General features: G+C 48.2%; 1 protein-coding gene across 1 annotated transcript in view; it reads left to right on the plus strand.

Moving 5' to 3' along the window:
• Positions 1 to 16,997, plus strand: part of LOC119387637 (clavesin-2) — a 58,137-nt gene that overhangs the window by 24,663 nt on the left and 16,477 nt on the right. The window contains exon 2 of the mRNA XM_049413594.1: positions 8,104 to 8,418. Within this exon, the coding sequence (XP_049269551.1) occupies positions 8,160 to 8,418 (259 nt within the window). The 5' untranslated portion in view covers positions 8,104 to 8,159. The remainder of the gene's footprint in view (positions 1 to 8,103; positions 8,419 to 16,997) is intronic.

Genomic DNA, 16,997 nt, shown 5'->3' on the forward strand with positions numbered 1-16,997 from the left:
CGGAAGTGAGCGACGATAACGAGAGGCTTCCGCTTCCGCGCTTGAGAGATGCATCGGGACGAGCTATTATAACGGCAGACACCGCGGCGCGTTTCCATATATGCCTACGCGCATTCGCCGCGGAGTATATGCCGAGCATAATTGTTCATGTCTCGCGCGCCAAGATCGCTGGCTTTTCTTCCCTGTTTAGCTCATCCCTGGCGGTGAGGCCATGATTCCGTAAGAGCGTGTTTAAGAACACGGCTGTTTCTTTTTTTCGTTGTCACGTAATAATCCTTGCAAACAAAGCCCTCTAAACACGTGATCAATATTAAAATGCTTATTGTATATGAAAATATTTACACAAAAACAGCCCAGGAATAAACCTTTTGATTTGCTAAACATATAGAAAAAAAGAAAGAAAAAAAAAAAGACAGCAAAATCGTACTGTGTTGCATATCTGGTGTCACGCCGTTTGCTACGTTTTGTGACATCTTTATGTTAATATTGTTGACTTGTAAGGTTTTGTCTTGTTTACTAAGCGACAAGAAGCAGCCGGAGCCACCCGAAAGACGGCACCAGCGCACAACCTCCCCTATCTTGTAATGTCAATAAGAAAGAAATAAAGAACAAACAAGGAATGCACGGACTGATCAGGAACTTAAATATACGAAGCATGCCGATTTATCGTCCACCGGTACGCCACAGATGTTCGCCCAATGTTACGCCGGACGAGACGACTCTATTGAAGATAATATATCGCAGCATCAGTAATCGTACAAACGCGAAATACCTAACCCGTGAACAGTTTCAATGGATGCATCTTGTTTTAACAGTCGGCACTCGCGAGCAGCCAAGTCCCTTTCGCAATGAGGTATGGGGACTCTTCAGTTCGATGTCATTTCTCTAAATGGATTACGGGGAATCATCGCATGAGCACGAGCACGCATATATACATGCACGTAATGGGATTTCCTCAAATGCGGGTCGAGCGCATCACCTGCACCAAGCTGCACGCGTTCACGCAAGCACGATGCAATCGCTGAACTGAGGAATCATAAGAAAGAAAATAAGAAAAAAGGGGGGGGGGGAGGCTAGGAGGTAAAGGAGGAGGCAGGAAGGCTGGAAAGGCGGACATGCGTTTCCTGGAAGAGGATGCACGCATAGTCGATTTCCTAATGAGCATCTGCAAATAGCCGCGCATGGAGGCTGTGCAAACACGAGGAAGGGCCAGGCTGCACGTGGCCACGGGACCGTGTCGACTTCGAAAGAGCGAACGACAAAATCGTCATATCCGCGACACAAAGAGACAGAGAGAAAGGGGAGAGAGGAACGCGCACATGCATTTCACCGATCCGTTCCGCCGCTCCCGCTTCCTAGCTACGGCTCGGTCTGCAACCTCAGGAAGAGTATATCCACCGTGCTTACTTTGCAATCATGCCGCACACGGGGGCGAGCGTGTCTCCAGGAGCCTGTCGTTCTCCCCATATACGTGTTCATTGCATTCGCGCTCTGAAAGCACGTCGTGAGGCTGCGACGCGTTTGCCACGCTGTGAGACGTAGGCCCGGTGCGCAGTTAGCGCGGAGAGAACGACGATGCGTGCAATGCGCAACACGCGGAAAATGTCGCTGCCGCTGTGCCACGGGGAAAAGACAAAAGCTGCCGGCGGTCTCCGTAACCGTGTACGATTATGCACGCTATAGCGCTATTTCGCGTGCTTCGCGCGGCAGGTAAGTGCGGCACGTGTGTGTGTGTTCACGCCGCGCGTTCGAGAGTGCAGGTCAATGCTTCGCCGCGCCGAGGAGACATGCGATGGAAGTGGGAAAATCCTGCGTCGTTCAGTCACGATCGACAAGGAGAGGATGTGTGGAGGCGCGGCCCGTCGTGTTCACCGAAGCCTTTCCTTTGCTGCCCAGGGGGAGGAGGCGATCGTTTTTGCGAGCTCGGAAAGAGAGAGAGAGAGAGAGAGAGAGGGAGCTAAGCAGGAGGAAACGCTTATTCGCATCGCCGAATGAAGACATTAGTCCGTTTGACAGCTGTCGATGAGACTATGCACTTGCAATACTCTTAACGATGGACTCGGGGAAGTCGCGGGTACATTATGTTCCTGCACTTCAATGACATTGATAAGCTGTCGTTTTCAATACTGATCAAGTCGTTCCTAAAGAATGAAGAGAAAGAGAAAGAGGAGATGCATAGCAAGGCAGGGTGGTTGACCAGATGACATTTCTTCATTTGCTCGTTTTGAATAAACGAACTACAGGTGAATCCAGTTGGTCACCCGGCATGGAGTGAAGGTATGAGGTGATCAGAAGAGGAGGAGAAGGAAAGGAGGGATGGAATGCATGACAGGCGATTACAAAATGAAGTAACTGCGTACACTGGACAGCGGTAGCAGGCGGTGAAGTCAATCTCGAGGTTTGCCGGATTGATTGTAATTTTATAAACAGCATTGGCCAAGAGCTTTTAAGGCGAAGGCATTGGATGCCTCATCAAACGCGAATATTGACCGTCGGCGGCGTCCACGCGAGTGAGGCGAAAAATCATCATCACGTGATGATGTCACCATATGACATCATAATGACGTCACAGAACGCCAAAATTAATGACGTCATTATGACGTCACATAAAGAGGCGTCACATGGTGACGTCATCAAATGACATTCTTGCTTGGTCGAAGGTGGGCCGATCACGTAGGCTCAGTGCAAAACCAGCCGAGCGGCTTCCGATCCTGGAGCCAGTGCGAAACCATGTTAGAAGCAGTGCAGAAAGCTTTCAGAGGGTGGCGGGGCAGGAACAACAGATCGACCGAGAAGAAAAATAAGGTGCCTTTTCGCCTTCGAGTCGTCTTAGGTGAATGCACAAGGGACCGTGGTAGTTTTTTATTCAGGTAGTCTGGGCACTCCACTTCTCTCAACGGTTGTCCATTCGGTGGAGCACTGCGCGCATCACATGTCTGTGTCTGCCCACATAGCTTGGGCAAACTCAAATAGTGTGCAGGAGCTTGTCATCAGAGTCGTGGGTGTCGCATGTGGCCTGTCGGCTTTTACAGATATTCTGAACCCTTTTAGCTTACGCTAAAGAGCACAGCCTATGCTTTCACCGTATACTTGTTCATTACTTTGACATCTAGTCGATTGCACTGTTACTTTCTGTTACTTCTACCCTTAGTTTTTTCGCCTAGGCGTCACCACCGGTTCTATACATGCTGAGACTTGGTCGCCGTAGTGTTAATTCGCATTTAATCCCACTTTATTCACCTTAATGCACTTTAATATTTCATTTTCTGTTGATTCACATTTTATTGACGGTCATTCAATTTAACGTTTCATTCACTTTAATTCATCTTAACATTTCATTCATTTGCATACCCTTACTATTTAATTCCCTGTTATTTCACTTTTGAATCGCCTTTAATTCAGCTCAATTGACATTCGATTTACATCATGCACTAATTATCACTTCTAATCACTTCTCACACATTTACTTCATTAAGTCAGACACCACACACCACCCCGCTTCCTAAATATTTGTACACCTCACCCCGTATCCGTGATCGGCACACCTGACTTTTGATACGAATAATGTTCACGCCGCCGGACCCCGAATTTTTCCCCTTTCATGACCCATATAAGGATTTACTTAATAAGGAACACATTTGAGTAAGTATACGCGACGCAGAGCCGCAATCGGCACAACGCGGTAACCCATGTGGTAGATGAAGTTGTAATATAATATCTGGGGTTTAACCAAAACCACGGTGTAGATGCAGTTGTAGGCACGGATGATAATCCCGAGCGGTAAAAGACACATGACAAAAAAGGTTCGAGTGCCACACGGTCAATGTACTCTCATGGAACATCAAGAGCAGCGCAGCCGCAGAGTCGCTGTAGTCCTTACGGTAATTTAGCCGAGAGGTCTCGGAAATTTCATAAAAATTGTTATCCAGACTTCCTTAGTAGACAGCCTATGATCATGACTCAACGCGCGGATTAAGAGACAGGCCCCCACGACATAACACAACAGCGGCAGTAAGGACATTGGGAGAACTAGAAACCGCATAGTTAAAAGAAGGAAATCGCTGCGAATTTTAACCGAACCAAGTAACCGGCATAGAACTTGGCGCTCGGCCTGAGGCCAATCATGAAAGACATGTCTGATTTCAAGCAGCTTCCCTTTTTCTTTTCTATTGGTACCAGCGATCTAGACATGCCATTGTAAAAGTGTTTTCGAAAAATTCCTGAGATTTCAATTGACGTCTATAAGGCTTGCATATAAGGGGCATAAATACCAATACATTGAAGCCTTAAAGAGAAGTGGGAGATACTATGTCGCACAACTTGGCAGACCCATAGTTTTACATCGCCAAGAACAGAGCCATGGAAGCTGAAACACAAGAAAACTACCAAGCAAAACAAAAAGTTGCAAACACTCCAAATGATTTTTATCTTCTGTTTAACGAACAGTGACGCATCTATCAAGAAAAAAAAAGAAACTCCTGCACATAACATATTCGTTTATTATTATTATTTCTAATGAACAAGAACGGTCCCTTCCCCAGCTGTCCCCTTCAGATCAACTTCGCCTTCGATTCGGTCACAGTGACGTACTCGCGCAAACAGGCATAAGCCGGTGACTGTGGCCTCTGTCCAGCCTCCATGCGCACATCCGTGAACGCGCCGTGACCAACTGCGAGGAACGAATAAATAAGGAAGAAGAAAGAACCGTTACGACAGCGCTTTACGGTAACGGACTCTCGGTGTCCGTGGTGAAAAGCGAGAAGAGCTCGCCCTCGCCTCTGCAAGAATGCCACGCACGCATAAGGGACGCAGTGGCGGAACAAACGAGCACACGTAGAAAGAGGGTCACAGCGCACCACATGCGAAGCACTTGCGGTGGTATAGAAACCCGCAGACCTGGCAGGAATGGCGGCACGAAAGGGGAGAGTCGGTCCTTCATAGCGCCAGCAGCGGCGCCGGATCGCTCGTTCGCTTCCTGGAGTCTCTCACGCGTGAGCTTGAGAGCACAGAGGCCGGCTACGACGTCAGGGTCGCACAAAAGCGAATGTCGAGCAGGGGGGCACGAAGACCTCCACGACCGCGTGACCGGTGCAGCCGCCGATGCGAAGCTGCAGGCACTCCTTCACGATAACGGCGAGGTAGTCGCGGGTTAAGCGAGCGGGGCATGCCCGGCGTAATGACCTTTTTATGATATCCATCTTCATACTGTGATCGTTCCATCCGCCATATGTAAGGCCCATCCAAATGCAGTATTGTGCAGCGTGCAGGAGGACTTAGCGGGACTCGGCTGAGCTGAGTGAACAACAGCAGTGCTCTCGTTCAATGAAAAGTATACTTGTAGATACGCCGACGCGAGGGTTACGCACCGATGAGCGTTTAGGGGGCTTCAGGCCGCCACACCTGGGAGCCACGTCAGAAGGAACAGATCTTTCATACATTGTTCGCCCCATCTTTTTTGCGTTATCGCGCAGCAAAGTAGTCAACAAGACGGGTAATCTTGCTAACTTCTATGTCCTTATCATCTTGCCTCTCTCCCTGGCTCTGTGATGCCTCAACTTCCAGAGCCTGCGTAAGCTCTGCTGAAACCTGGTTAACGCCAAACGTTGGCAGTTGACACTTCGTAAAATGAATGAACTAGCACTCGGCCGTCGTTGAGAAGTCACTAGCACTCCATATATGTCACCTTAGCCTTGGGACCCACAGCCCCATGGTCCTATCGGTCTGTATGAGTAGCAGGGGCGTAGCCCGAAATTTTTTTCGGGGTGGGGGGGGGGGTTCAACCATACATTATGTATGTTCGTGCGTGCGTTTGTATGTGTGCGTGTATATATGCTCAAGAAAAAATGAAGATTTTCGGGGGGGTTTGAACCCCCCCAACCCCCTCCCCCTTGGCTACGCCCCTGATGAGTAGCTACAAGCTGATGCGACTGCAACTTTCACTGCGCAGCATGCTATAACGACTATGACGAACAGTAGGCTCCACATGGCGAACACACATGCTAGTCTAGAAGAAAGACAGTTTGCCGCGCTCGGAAAACATTTGCCATCGTCTCGGCTGTTTTGTTAGGCAAGAGTTCACGGGGTAGCAAGAAAGGTCTCGGGGTGCGGCGCATGGTCATCGCGTGGTCCTGAAGAGCAGGTTTCCGCGTGTGCCCTCCGTGGGCCCGCAACTATTTTGGTCAGTCACAGCACGCCACGGGGGTTGTTTGCTGGAAGGCATCTCTCTGTAGAGCTCAGCGAAAGAGGAGGAAAGATTGCCGAGGCGGGAGGCACCTTTTCCTGCGGCACCATCAAGAGAGGGTGATAACGGCCTACAATACAATAATGGCGGCTACTATGCCGGCACTCTTCCTGATTGGAATATCTTTCTCACCATTGTTCTACGCATTCGTGCACGGTGCTTTTTTTATGCTTTGTTACAACTCTGCACAATACATCGTAAAATGACGCATGAAGCGGAACTATGAAGCGAGCGAACATTGCATTCCTCCTCTGCACTCGCTGGTGGTGCCAAGACAGAATGTACTGTTAGAGAATCACAGGTATTTGGCTCTGCTCATCCTCAGAAACGGCGTCGTACGGTGCTGTTTAACATGATGTCGCCGTTTAGCTGCTCACGTGGGAAAGGGGGGAGAGTATAGAAGCTAAAAGTGGAGCGAGATGATATATGCTGCTCGTCTTAACGAAGCTAAAATTAACCCAGGAAGCTCCACAACAAAGTCACTCGCGGCCAAGGTTTAGCTTCGGAACGAAGAACCCTGTCATCAATTGTACGTTCCGAACGGGAGTAATTAGTCCCGGAGTACAAGCTCATTCACTTGCTCCGAAGGAACTGGTTCTGCTATGGACGTGCCCGCCAACCAGTGGCGTACATTCGCTTTTTGTTTTTTCAAACACCGGGAATTCCATCCCCTTTGTCAACCATGAAGCTATCTCACTGCTGTACATTACCACTAGCAGTGGTAGTTTAGCTTGAATTATTAGTAGTTGCAAAGTAGAAATACGATATGTACGACAGGCGAAAGATTGAGATAGTAACGATGGCTATCCAAAAATCAATGTCTTGTAAAAGTACTTCGGTTCATGTAAATACTTGGACAGTGCGCATAAAAAGAGCTGAACCATATTTCGAAGCTACCAATGTTGGCTTAGGTTTTGTGCACTTTTATGTTATAAGTAGAATCCTGGTTGTCATCAGTTCTAAAGCAATATATTAATAGGTGCTGTGGCTACCCTTAATGCAGTATTAATATATCTCCAGCGCACTACCGGAGAAGCAGAAGCACCTTGTATTTTTTCCTATGTCTGAAGATATTTGTCGATTCAGTTTTGACTCAACATAGTGAAAGAACAGCAAGTTGCTCATAACTTCAACAAGCGCGGGCTGACGCAAGAAAAAGAAAGAGAAAAAGTGCTATTGGAAAGGCGGCGAGGTTCACTGGAAGAGAGAGAGAGAAGAGGAAGGCAGGGAGGTTAACCAGACGCTAGTATCCAGTATGCTAACCTGCACTGGAGTAGGGAAATAGGGGACTGGAAAAAGAACAGAGAGAGAGAAATAAAAAAAATACATAAGAAAAACAACGCAATAACTCTCACACACGAAAGCGTTCCATCAAGAGTCGTTCAGACAGGCCAGTAGATCACCAGAAGCCTAGTACGCTGCAAGAAAAACTTCTGGTTTGTTACCATTCGCATAGACATGGAACAGTGCTCCAGCGGGGCCTCGAACACGACACTTTCCCACACCAGACCAAATCGCGATCTTACTCGTGCGCTCTCTAACTACGTACGTTCTTATAATGTCACAGTTTACCTATCACTCCCGAGAGTGCACTTATAAGGAGTTATGCTAAACTTCAGTTGTCTAATGTTCACTTTGGCTCTGGTAATGACTAACCGTGATACCAAATGCATGAGCCTGTCTTTCTGTGTAAGGATGGTTATCCCGTTAACATTATTTTATTTATCTTCCGCTTATCACTTCGCACTAAATAGCGAATGTGGGTCTGTCTGTCTTTAAGGATAGTGAGTGAGACTCTTTGTGTTCTTTCTTTATCACTGCTGCGTGTTACCTCTTCTCACGTGTGCTTTCTGTTTATGCAGAATCAACACAGCGAGGTTCCCCTCCCTAAGTCGGAGTAGCAGCTGCATCAAGCGTGATGTCCACAAATAACACGTCCGCCGATGCGGCGGAGGAGGCCCGCCGGCGGGCAAAGAAAGACCGCAAGCTGATCAAGAAGTTCGAGAAGGAGAAGGAGCGCATGCGCCGTGAGCTGGCCATGGAGGACGATTACGCGGATCCCATCAAGGAGTTCCTGCCCCCCGAGGAGGAGGAGAACGACGACCTGCGCATGAAGGCCATCCAGGCTTTGCGGGAGTGGGTGCAGCAGCAGCCGCACTTCGTCAACTGCAGGACAGGTACACGCGCTGTCACATGTCGGCACTATAGTATCAATTCATCGTTGTCTCAGTATAACATAGCTTAAAGAATTGGAAATGAAATCTCAAAAAGCATGGGCCCTGACTTGAGGCTTACAATACCACTATGGCTACTCGCTGGACTATACGGTCAGCAGCGCGTACCGCGATGAAAAACTCACAGGGTCCCTTGTGCATTCAACTAAGACGACTCGAAGGCGAATACCATCTTGTTTTTCTTCTCAGTCGACGTGTTGATCCTCCACCGCCACCCTCCAAAAGCCTTCTACTCCTATAACGTGGTTTTGCACTGCCTCCAGGATCGAAGGCACCTCGGCTGATTTTGTACTGCCTCCGTGGTGCGCCCACCTTTGACCAATCAATGATATCGTATGATTACGTCACAGTGACGTCATGATGTCACCATATGGTGAAGTCATCACGTGATTATTTTTTCATAACTTGTGTGGACGCCGCCGACGGGGGACGCCGATCAATTTTCGCGTTTGATGAGGCATCTAAGGCTTTAGCCTTAATATAACATAGCCCAAAGCATTGGAAATGAAATCTCAAAAAAAGCATGAGCCTTGACTTGAGGCTTACTTGAGGCTATTCGCTGGACTACATGGTCAGCAGCGTAACCGCGATAAATAAGTAATGGCAGTCTATGGATGGTGACAGTGGTCATGCTTCTTTATACAGCAGGAGTCTCAAATACGCGGCCGTGGACCTCCCGCTAGCGGCCAGCCCGCAAATGACTGTCTTCGTCCCATGTTTTTTTAAATTGTTTCATCGTCTTAACAAGTATGCTCATGAGCTACAGGGACGTCACTGGTCTGAAGCATTGTTATTGTGAAGCACCTCCGGTGGTCATAGGTTAAAACGTAACCGTGGAAGAAAAAATTGCATATTTCAGAATCGGCGTTCACATTTCAGTCATTATGGAAATCGGTATCGATATGTTTCTCGAAACATGACGTCCAATCTCCTTCAGAAATGACTCATCTATGACATATGGGAAAAGCCTTCTTTCAATTGGGAACGTTAGCTAACATTTTGTTCAGTTTTTGCTGAGCAACTGCTCCACAAAAAAAAAAAAAACAGTGAAGTTGCGCTAATGCGATTCCTTAGGGCCAAAGTAGTGGAATGTTAGAATTTGATTCAGATATCTTATTTGTCTGGCACTCTTCACACACGGAGCTTAACACTGTAGCAAAAGATATAATGACTTGGTTGATGGACCAAACGCCGGCCCAGCATTGTTTAATAAGGGCAGAAGTAAACAGCCTGCATGGCAGCCCTGGATTAAGATGTAACAGTCATTGTAGCCATTACCGTTCCCTTCTGTGGCACAGGCCCTCTCGTCTCGAGTGTGCTCTGGGCCCTTGTGATGTAAAGGCTCGTCTGTACGCTTTCTTTGTAATGCTCTTGTAAACATGTAAATAAACGCGTCTTCTACTTGTGCGTGAGAAGCGTAGCAAGATACCTTCTTCGCCGGAGCCTGAGTGTCAACCTCAATCTCTCCTCGGTCACATCAGGCACAGGTCGCAACTTTCTGCGTACTTACGTATACGTATGACCATTTCACGAGATTAACATTTCGATGCTTCCATTGCTACTTTCCTTGTCGTATCCTTAAGCGAATGGTTGCTGGTGAGAGCGACTCCTTTCCTGTTTCAAACACGCTTTTCGTTGGCAAAGCTGCGCCATGGAGAGAACACTGTTGCAACTGACTGTGTCACAGGTGGAAAGAGAGAGAGAGATACGAATGAGGCAAAGGCATGCAGGTTAACCAGAATACGTAGAAACATCCGGTTTTCTACCATACACTAGGTGGAGGGGGGAAGGGGAAATGAATATGGAAAGAAGGGTGAAGAGAAAAGTAGGCACGCAAGTAAACAAAGAAAAAAAGACAAAAGTGAAAGGCGGGAGTATAATAGCCTGTGCATTAGGCCACGGCCAAGCAAAATCTTCAGTAAGGTCTTAATAGATTTCCGATGTGACGACAGTTCGGGTTGGCATTCTAGTACTGTCTGTTTCGACAGGGGCCTGTCGTCAAGGCGGGTCAACACGGCCGCTGGCGGCAGCCTGTGAACAAATGGAATACTTCTGCGAATTTGTCTTCTCCTAAACTTCTGATCGTTGATAAGATACTTGTATGAAACTGGTGACATTGTGAAAGCGGAGTTCAAATTGACGCTCACAGCTTAGTACTGGTAGAACGAGCTTCGTGAAAGGTACAGAGATTTAGCATCCCACATATATACATAAGGCGCAAAGCATACAGTGGAAGCTTCGGCATACCTCCACGCCATCCCTTGTTCAGATACCCGAAATTTCAGTTTGCCACGCGCACCATTTAATGCAGCAGGGATATGAACCCAAGACAAGACGTTGGCCCTCCCATATCCAGCCTTCACGCAGGCCGTTCTAAATGCACGCCTTCCATCTTGACACGCCGATTTCAAGCTGTTTTCACGGAATTGTTTGTGTCGACTCATGCATTCAGTTTAGTGCACTCTGCACCACAATTGTCCATAGTTCCCAGCGCTCCGGTCTGTCGTAACCTATCGCCGACACTCTTACGTTAAAATATGAGAACTACGTCAGTGAATGTTAAAGTAACCGTCGCTGAATTTTTAGTGAATGGAAGAGCAGGACGCGTTCGTTGGTTGGCAAGATTTTTAAGTCAATTAACTAAAGGAAGTAGAGAAAAACAGAAATCAAATTTTCGGGTGTATATAATCTAAATGAATCTCTTTTATTAGCCACTACTCTTATTTCAGACATGTTTGGCATCTCCGTTAACCAGCGTTCGTTTTACAAGCCGCCTTATGGCGTAAACAGACATTTCTGAATACGACTATGCGAAACTGTTTGTGAGAATTGGGTTATGAGACCGGGACTCATTATGACAAAGCAGGTCGCATGCTAGAATCGTTTGTAATACCGGAATCACGTGGTCACTTTTGATCGCGATCGGGCCTGATCGGCATCGAATTTCTTGATCGTAGCAAGCTGTAGAAGGGAGCCAATCACTGCTGTGAAATTTCATCACGCTCGGGTTTAGTCGCGATGGCCAGTGCACCGTGTGACACCGGTATAAGAAATGGCTGCGGTCAATCGTCCTAGCAAATACACGATAACTTTCTCCTCTTTAGCGGTCACCTTTACAGGTGACCGCTAAAGAGGATAAAGTTTTCACAAATGGAATGTTTTGTAACAATAAACCGAAAGTTTCGGACCCGTCAGCAAAGCTTGCAAAGATTGAGGCAGTTCATGTAAGATAGCGTATATCATAAGTTACCCACCATGTGCACTTTTGAGTAACTGCGGTTTCGCGCGTTCTCTTTCTGATTTCTTGTTACAGTGACTCTCCAGGTGGTCATACTGAAAGGAAGGCTATCTTTCTAAGGCGAAAACATTAGATGCCTTATCAAACGCGAAAATTGACCGGCGGCCCCCGTCGGCGGCGCGCACACGAGTGGTGTAAAAAATTATCGTCACGTGATGACGTCACAGATTACAAAAATTGTGACGTCATGAAGACGTCACTATGACGTCCCGTGGAATCCTTGCTTGGTCAAAGGTGGGCTGATCACGGAGGCAGTGCAAAACCACGTTAGGTTCGGAAAGTTTTCAAATGATGGCGGGGCAGGATTAGTATATCGACTAAGAAGAAAAAGATGACTTCCGCCTTCGAGTCGTCTTAGGGGAATGCATAAGGGACCCTGTGAGTTTTGTACCGATCGTAACTCCACGCAAAGTTTCTTGAGCTAATAGGGTGAAGGTGAAATGAACTTTATTTGGTCCTGGAGAAGCCCGATCAGACAACCCCCGAAGGGGGGTGCGCGGCAGTTGCTGACCGCGCCCAAGCCGGTACTGGAAGACCGTGGCCCTCCACCCGTTCGCTGGCCTCTTGGACTGACGACAGCTGGACTGAGAGCTCGCGGCTTTTAAGAGCCTTCTCCCAGTCCTGTTCTGGGCTGAATTTTGCGCTAAGTAACGCCGGGCACTGCCAGAGCATGCGAGCGAGTGTGCAGTCGTCCGCCCCGCAGCTAGGGCATCCTGGATTTTTGCCTTCAGCAAAGTGGCTAAACGTCCTACGAGACGGGAAAGAACCTGCCTGCAGCATCCGGAGAGCCGACGACTGCGGTCTAGTTAGCTTAGAATGCGGGAGGGGGTATCTCCACCTTGACAGTTGATAGTGAGACGTAACGTCGTGGAAGGTGCCAAATGGATCCCTAAAGCTCTCCGCGAACCCGCCTCCGGACCCGCCCGGACCGCCGCGGCACGTGATTTCTCGCGCACGGTTATGGGCAAGTTCGTTGACGCTGGGAACTGTTGGATGAAGCCCTGAGCCCATGTGGGCCGGGAACCAGGTAATTGTGTGAAAGCCTACTACATCCCTCGAGCTGAGAATAGCGGCAGCCTCTCTTGAGACCACCCCCGAAGCGAAGGCCCGGACAGCAGCCCTGGAATCAGTGAATATCTCAGGACGCGAAGGGTCCTTCATCACTAGAGCTATCGCTACCTGCTCTGCTACGCAGGCAGACACCTTCCTAACGGAAGCTGAGTTGAGTACGCGACCGCGATGATCAACAACCACGGCCGCAGAGCTGTCGGAGCGAACATACTGCGCCGCATCGACGAAAGCCACTTTTCCTGGAGATTTAGCTTCGAAGTCAAGCAGAGACTTGGCCCGTGCCCTACCGCCATGCTCGAACTGCAAGGTTCCCGCTCTACATAATGTGGCACCGTGTTGATTATCTTGTTGCAGTGTGAAGTTTGAGACTCTGCGTTTCATTTCTGCGGCTGCCCTACAAGCGCAATCGCGCTCCACAGCTGTCAAACGTAGTAATTCGGGTTGGCGCGTTACAAGCTTCACGTTCTCCCGGTGGCTGATGTCGCACCGACAAAGGGGTCGGCATAGGAATAAATGAACGTATGCACGCAGCTCAATGGGCGGAAGTACCAACGTACTTCCGGCAGCCGCGTCCCATCAGGAAAAGCTTTTTGCTTTCAAGTTTGTTGCAGCCTCATGTTTTAAGAGAAGCGTTTTACCGCTTGCTGGGTTGCAATGGTTTTTCAACAGGAGACGACATACTTAACGACACCGCACTGTCAGATAAGGACGAAACAACATGTACTGTAACGGGCACAATTCGATCAGCACAGGGTAGCCAGCCGGTCTGAGAACTGGCTAACCTCCCTGTCTTTCCGTTTTCTTCTTTCTTCTTAGTATTCGAAGGCCACCTGAACACCTACCGTACTTTTAACAGCGTGGCTGTTCTAGCTCGACGTAAAGTGCGTGACTGTGCCCGAAAACTATCATCATCATGAACTGGTATGTGCCACAGAATTTGGGTAGATCCCGCTACTCACCGCTACGGCGTGGCCTGTAATAACACTGAGAACGAGCACAGAGAGAGAGAAAGTGAGAAACGAACAGAAAGACGGGAAGAAAGATATAAAGAAAGAGCAAAATTCTTGCCGAAAAAAACCTTCACTAGGCGGGATTCGAACCCGCGTACCCTCGAACCGAAGGCGAGCGTCCTACCCACTAGGCTCTCCAGGCACACTAGCAGAACATAGCATAGCTTTGTATAGTATAGCGTAGCAAGGGGTGGGAAAGGGAATAGCGCTTGAGGAGGAGAGATGTGGTGGTGAGGAGGAGAGAAAGGTGGAGGGGAGAGGGTAAAGCATTGCACAGAAAAAATGAGAAAGAGAGAAATATAGAGAAAGAAATGCAGAAAGAAAAAGAAAGCGAGAACATCAAGGAAACAGAGAAAGAAGTAGACAGAGAGGAAAAAAGATAGAAACAAAGAAGAAGCAAGCATCACGTCAGCTAGCGACCAGGTACCACACCACCTATCCAAGCCGCGCATGCGCAGTAGCTAAGCCACGCCCACCGGAGGAGACATCGCGCGCAACCTCCGCTCTATAGTGCATAGCCTGGCTGCGCCCGATCGTTTCCAGAGAGTCATGGGGCGTCCTAAGAAAGTGCGTACTCCCTAGGAGCAAGCCGCGCATCTCGAAGCTAGACGTGTCGGTCGACGGGCAGAACGAGCGGCGACGGGCCCGTGCTTCGCTGTTCCAATCTTTGCGCGACTTAGTGCAAACTGCCCGCATTTTTTGCGCAAGTCCCAACTCTTCCTGTATGGTAAACACAAGAATGGACAGCACTCAGTTTTAGAGGCCTTAATAAGAATCGATTCGCCGAAACTTCTTGGCATGAATTCAATGACAGGAGACAACCAAAGTGCCGAAGGAATAACACATCATTTGAGCAGACTCCGCAGTCCGTCGCATTGTGTGGTATATTGTTAGTTCCTTATCAGTGAAAGTAGCTGGCACCTACTTCATATTTAAATAAGCAGAGCGTGCGTGCCATCTTGCGGAGCACGATGGCAGCAGATAACATTGTTCGAGAGTGTTTTTCCTGCTTCTTCCTGCGGCCGTGGGGAAACACGCGCCTTAGATAGAGTGGTCGCCGTCTGACCTTCCTTTTGTCGGTGCCAAAGTTCCGGTGGGAAACACTTTTCTGGAAACGCGGACGTGCGCGAAAATAGGCGCGTAAACAAAGAGAGGTTGCGGGTTTCTAAGTTGGGCCGCAATACCTGTATTCGGCGGAAAACAAGAGCCGGCGTGCAGCACGACGACTCGTTCGCGCTAATGAGTAAACATAACGCTTATTTCTATTCCTGTATACATGCGCTGCCGAGCACGCTGAAGACGGAATGGCGTTGCGGCGCGTTTTAGTGCCACGCACGGTTCCACCCCCATGTTTCTTTTCGTACCATTTCCTGGCTAAGCCGCGCAAGATGAAAGACAAAACAGGGTTATAAATGCGGCCTCCGAAGCACCGCCCGCGCTCACCGCACCTGTGAGGCCATACTTTTTTGTTCGCTGCTCGCGACGCTCGCCATATATAAATACGCTTTGCTCGGGCGTATTTCTAGGGCAGGCGGCCGAGTGCCCGCCAGGGTCAAGTGTGCACTCGACGCAAGAATAAGTGAGGGTCATGGTGAAGGAAACTCGCACACCAAAGTGTGCACGAGCGGGCCACAGGATTGCCAGTCGCATGCATCCGTGCCTCGAATTCACGAACTACGATCCGTATTTGTCATTTGGATCTACAAACGAAGCGTCGCTCGCTATCGCCATGGTTGCGCGGTTGCCCCGTTGTAAGTGGCGGCTTTAATCCTTCTTCTCAACGCTAAAGACTATCATTCGAACGTTCAGCGTGTTTTTGTTTCTTTTCTTTTTTTCTTTTTGACCGCGGGACGCGGGCGAGCGACGAATCGCGCTTAATGCTATATTATCAGGGGCGCCCACTGCGGTACTACGCTATGATTGCAGAACAATTGCACATACATGAGTTTCTGTTGTAGCTTTTCACCACAATAAAGAATGAAATAAAAATGGGAGCGGGGATATTGAAGTATGAACGCAAATGCGCGATTTTAGACAACGGAGGAAGGGAATGGCGTTGTGAGTACTGACGAACAATAAGGTTTACCACAGCCAATGACAGAGCATTTTTATGTCCAGAAGTATTGAAAATGATGAAATGGACGCCAAGAAATGCTCCGTAGTAATTTACTACAGTGCTTATTTGGGCCGGTTGGTAAATGTGCATAGAAAACAAGAAACGGCGCGAGCCACAGGTCAACAGGACAGAGACGGACAAAGAGCTAATTTAACCCGGGATGGTATTCTGCAGAGCAATGAAAGTCTTTCTTTTCAGCAGCACTCAATACAGCCACCTTCACAAAAATCTTAACCCGCGACTTCAGCGTCCATCCATAGGGTATTTTTAGCGCGTTGGGTCTTGCAAGTTAACTAGAGTTTATGAGCTCACATTGTAGACCTAGTTAAACTTAAATATTACAGGCAACACAGTGTTCCATTGTCAATTGTCTATTCATGACGGGCGTGTTGTCTTACGTTCGTTTTACACTAGCGGAAGAGAGAGTTATGTTTTGTTTTTGTTTTTTTTTTCCTTGTCTCTGCCGTAGTTCCTGATTGATCTACGCGTATGCCGTTTATTCTTAGCTTGCTCTCCTACGAACTAAATTTAGGTACTTGTGGAAGTAGAACATGGACTTTGTATTGTAATCTGCAGCTTAGAAAACTTTCTTTAGGTTGGGGACCTCCTGGCGGCGCTATATTTGGTTTTCATCACTTGCGTCTTTTATCTTAGACCCTCTCTGAAACGACGTGACACGGATACATACTGACGGTACTACTAACATATTGTCCATAAGGCAGCTCTTAATATAACTTTTTATGTTTACCTCGTTTTCGGTTTTTTATCACGACGACACGCGCTAAGGTTTTAAATGGCGCTTCTCAACAGCTCACGATAGCCGCATATGCCGCGTCTAAAGCGATGGTATTACTCAACACGTCCCAGTTGTTCTTCGTAGAGCACTTTACAGTGTATCCTTCCCTGATATTTTCACTGCGCTGCTTGTCGCTTTACAATTAAAGTTGTAATAAATATTTTCACGTGGTTGTCACGGTGAATGAGGCGGCAGTCAGACTGTTAAGGACTAACACTTTATTGGGTGAAC

The sequence above is a fragment of the Rhipicephalus sanguineus genome, chromosome 3 (assembly GCF_013339695.2).
Source record: "Rhipicephalus sanguineus isolate Rsan-2018 chromosome 3, BIME_Rsan_1.4, whole genome shotgun sequence".
Lineage (NCBI taxonomy): Eukaryota > Metazoa > Arthropoda > Arachnida > Ixodida > Ixodidae > Rhipicephalus > Rhipicephalus sanguineus.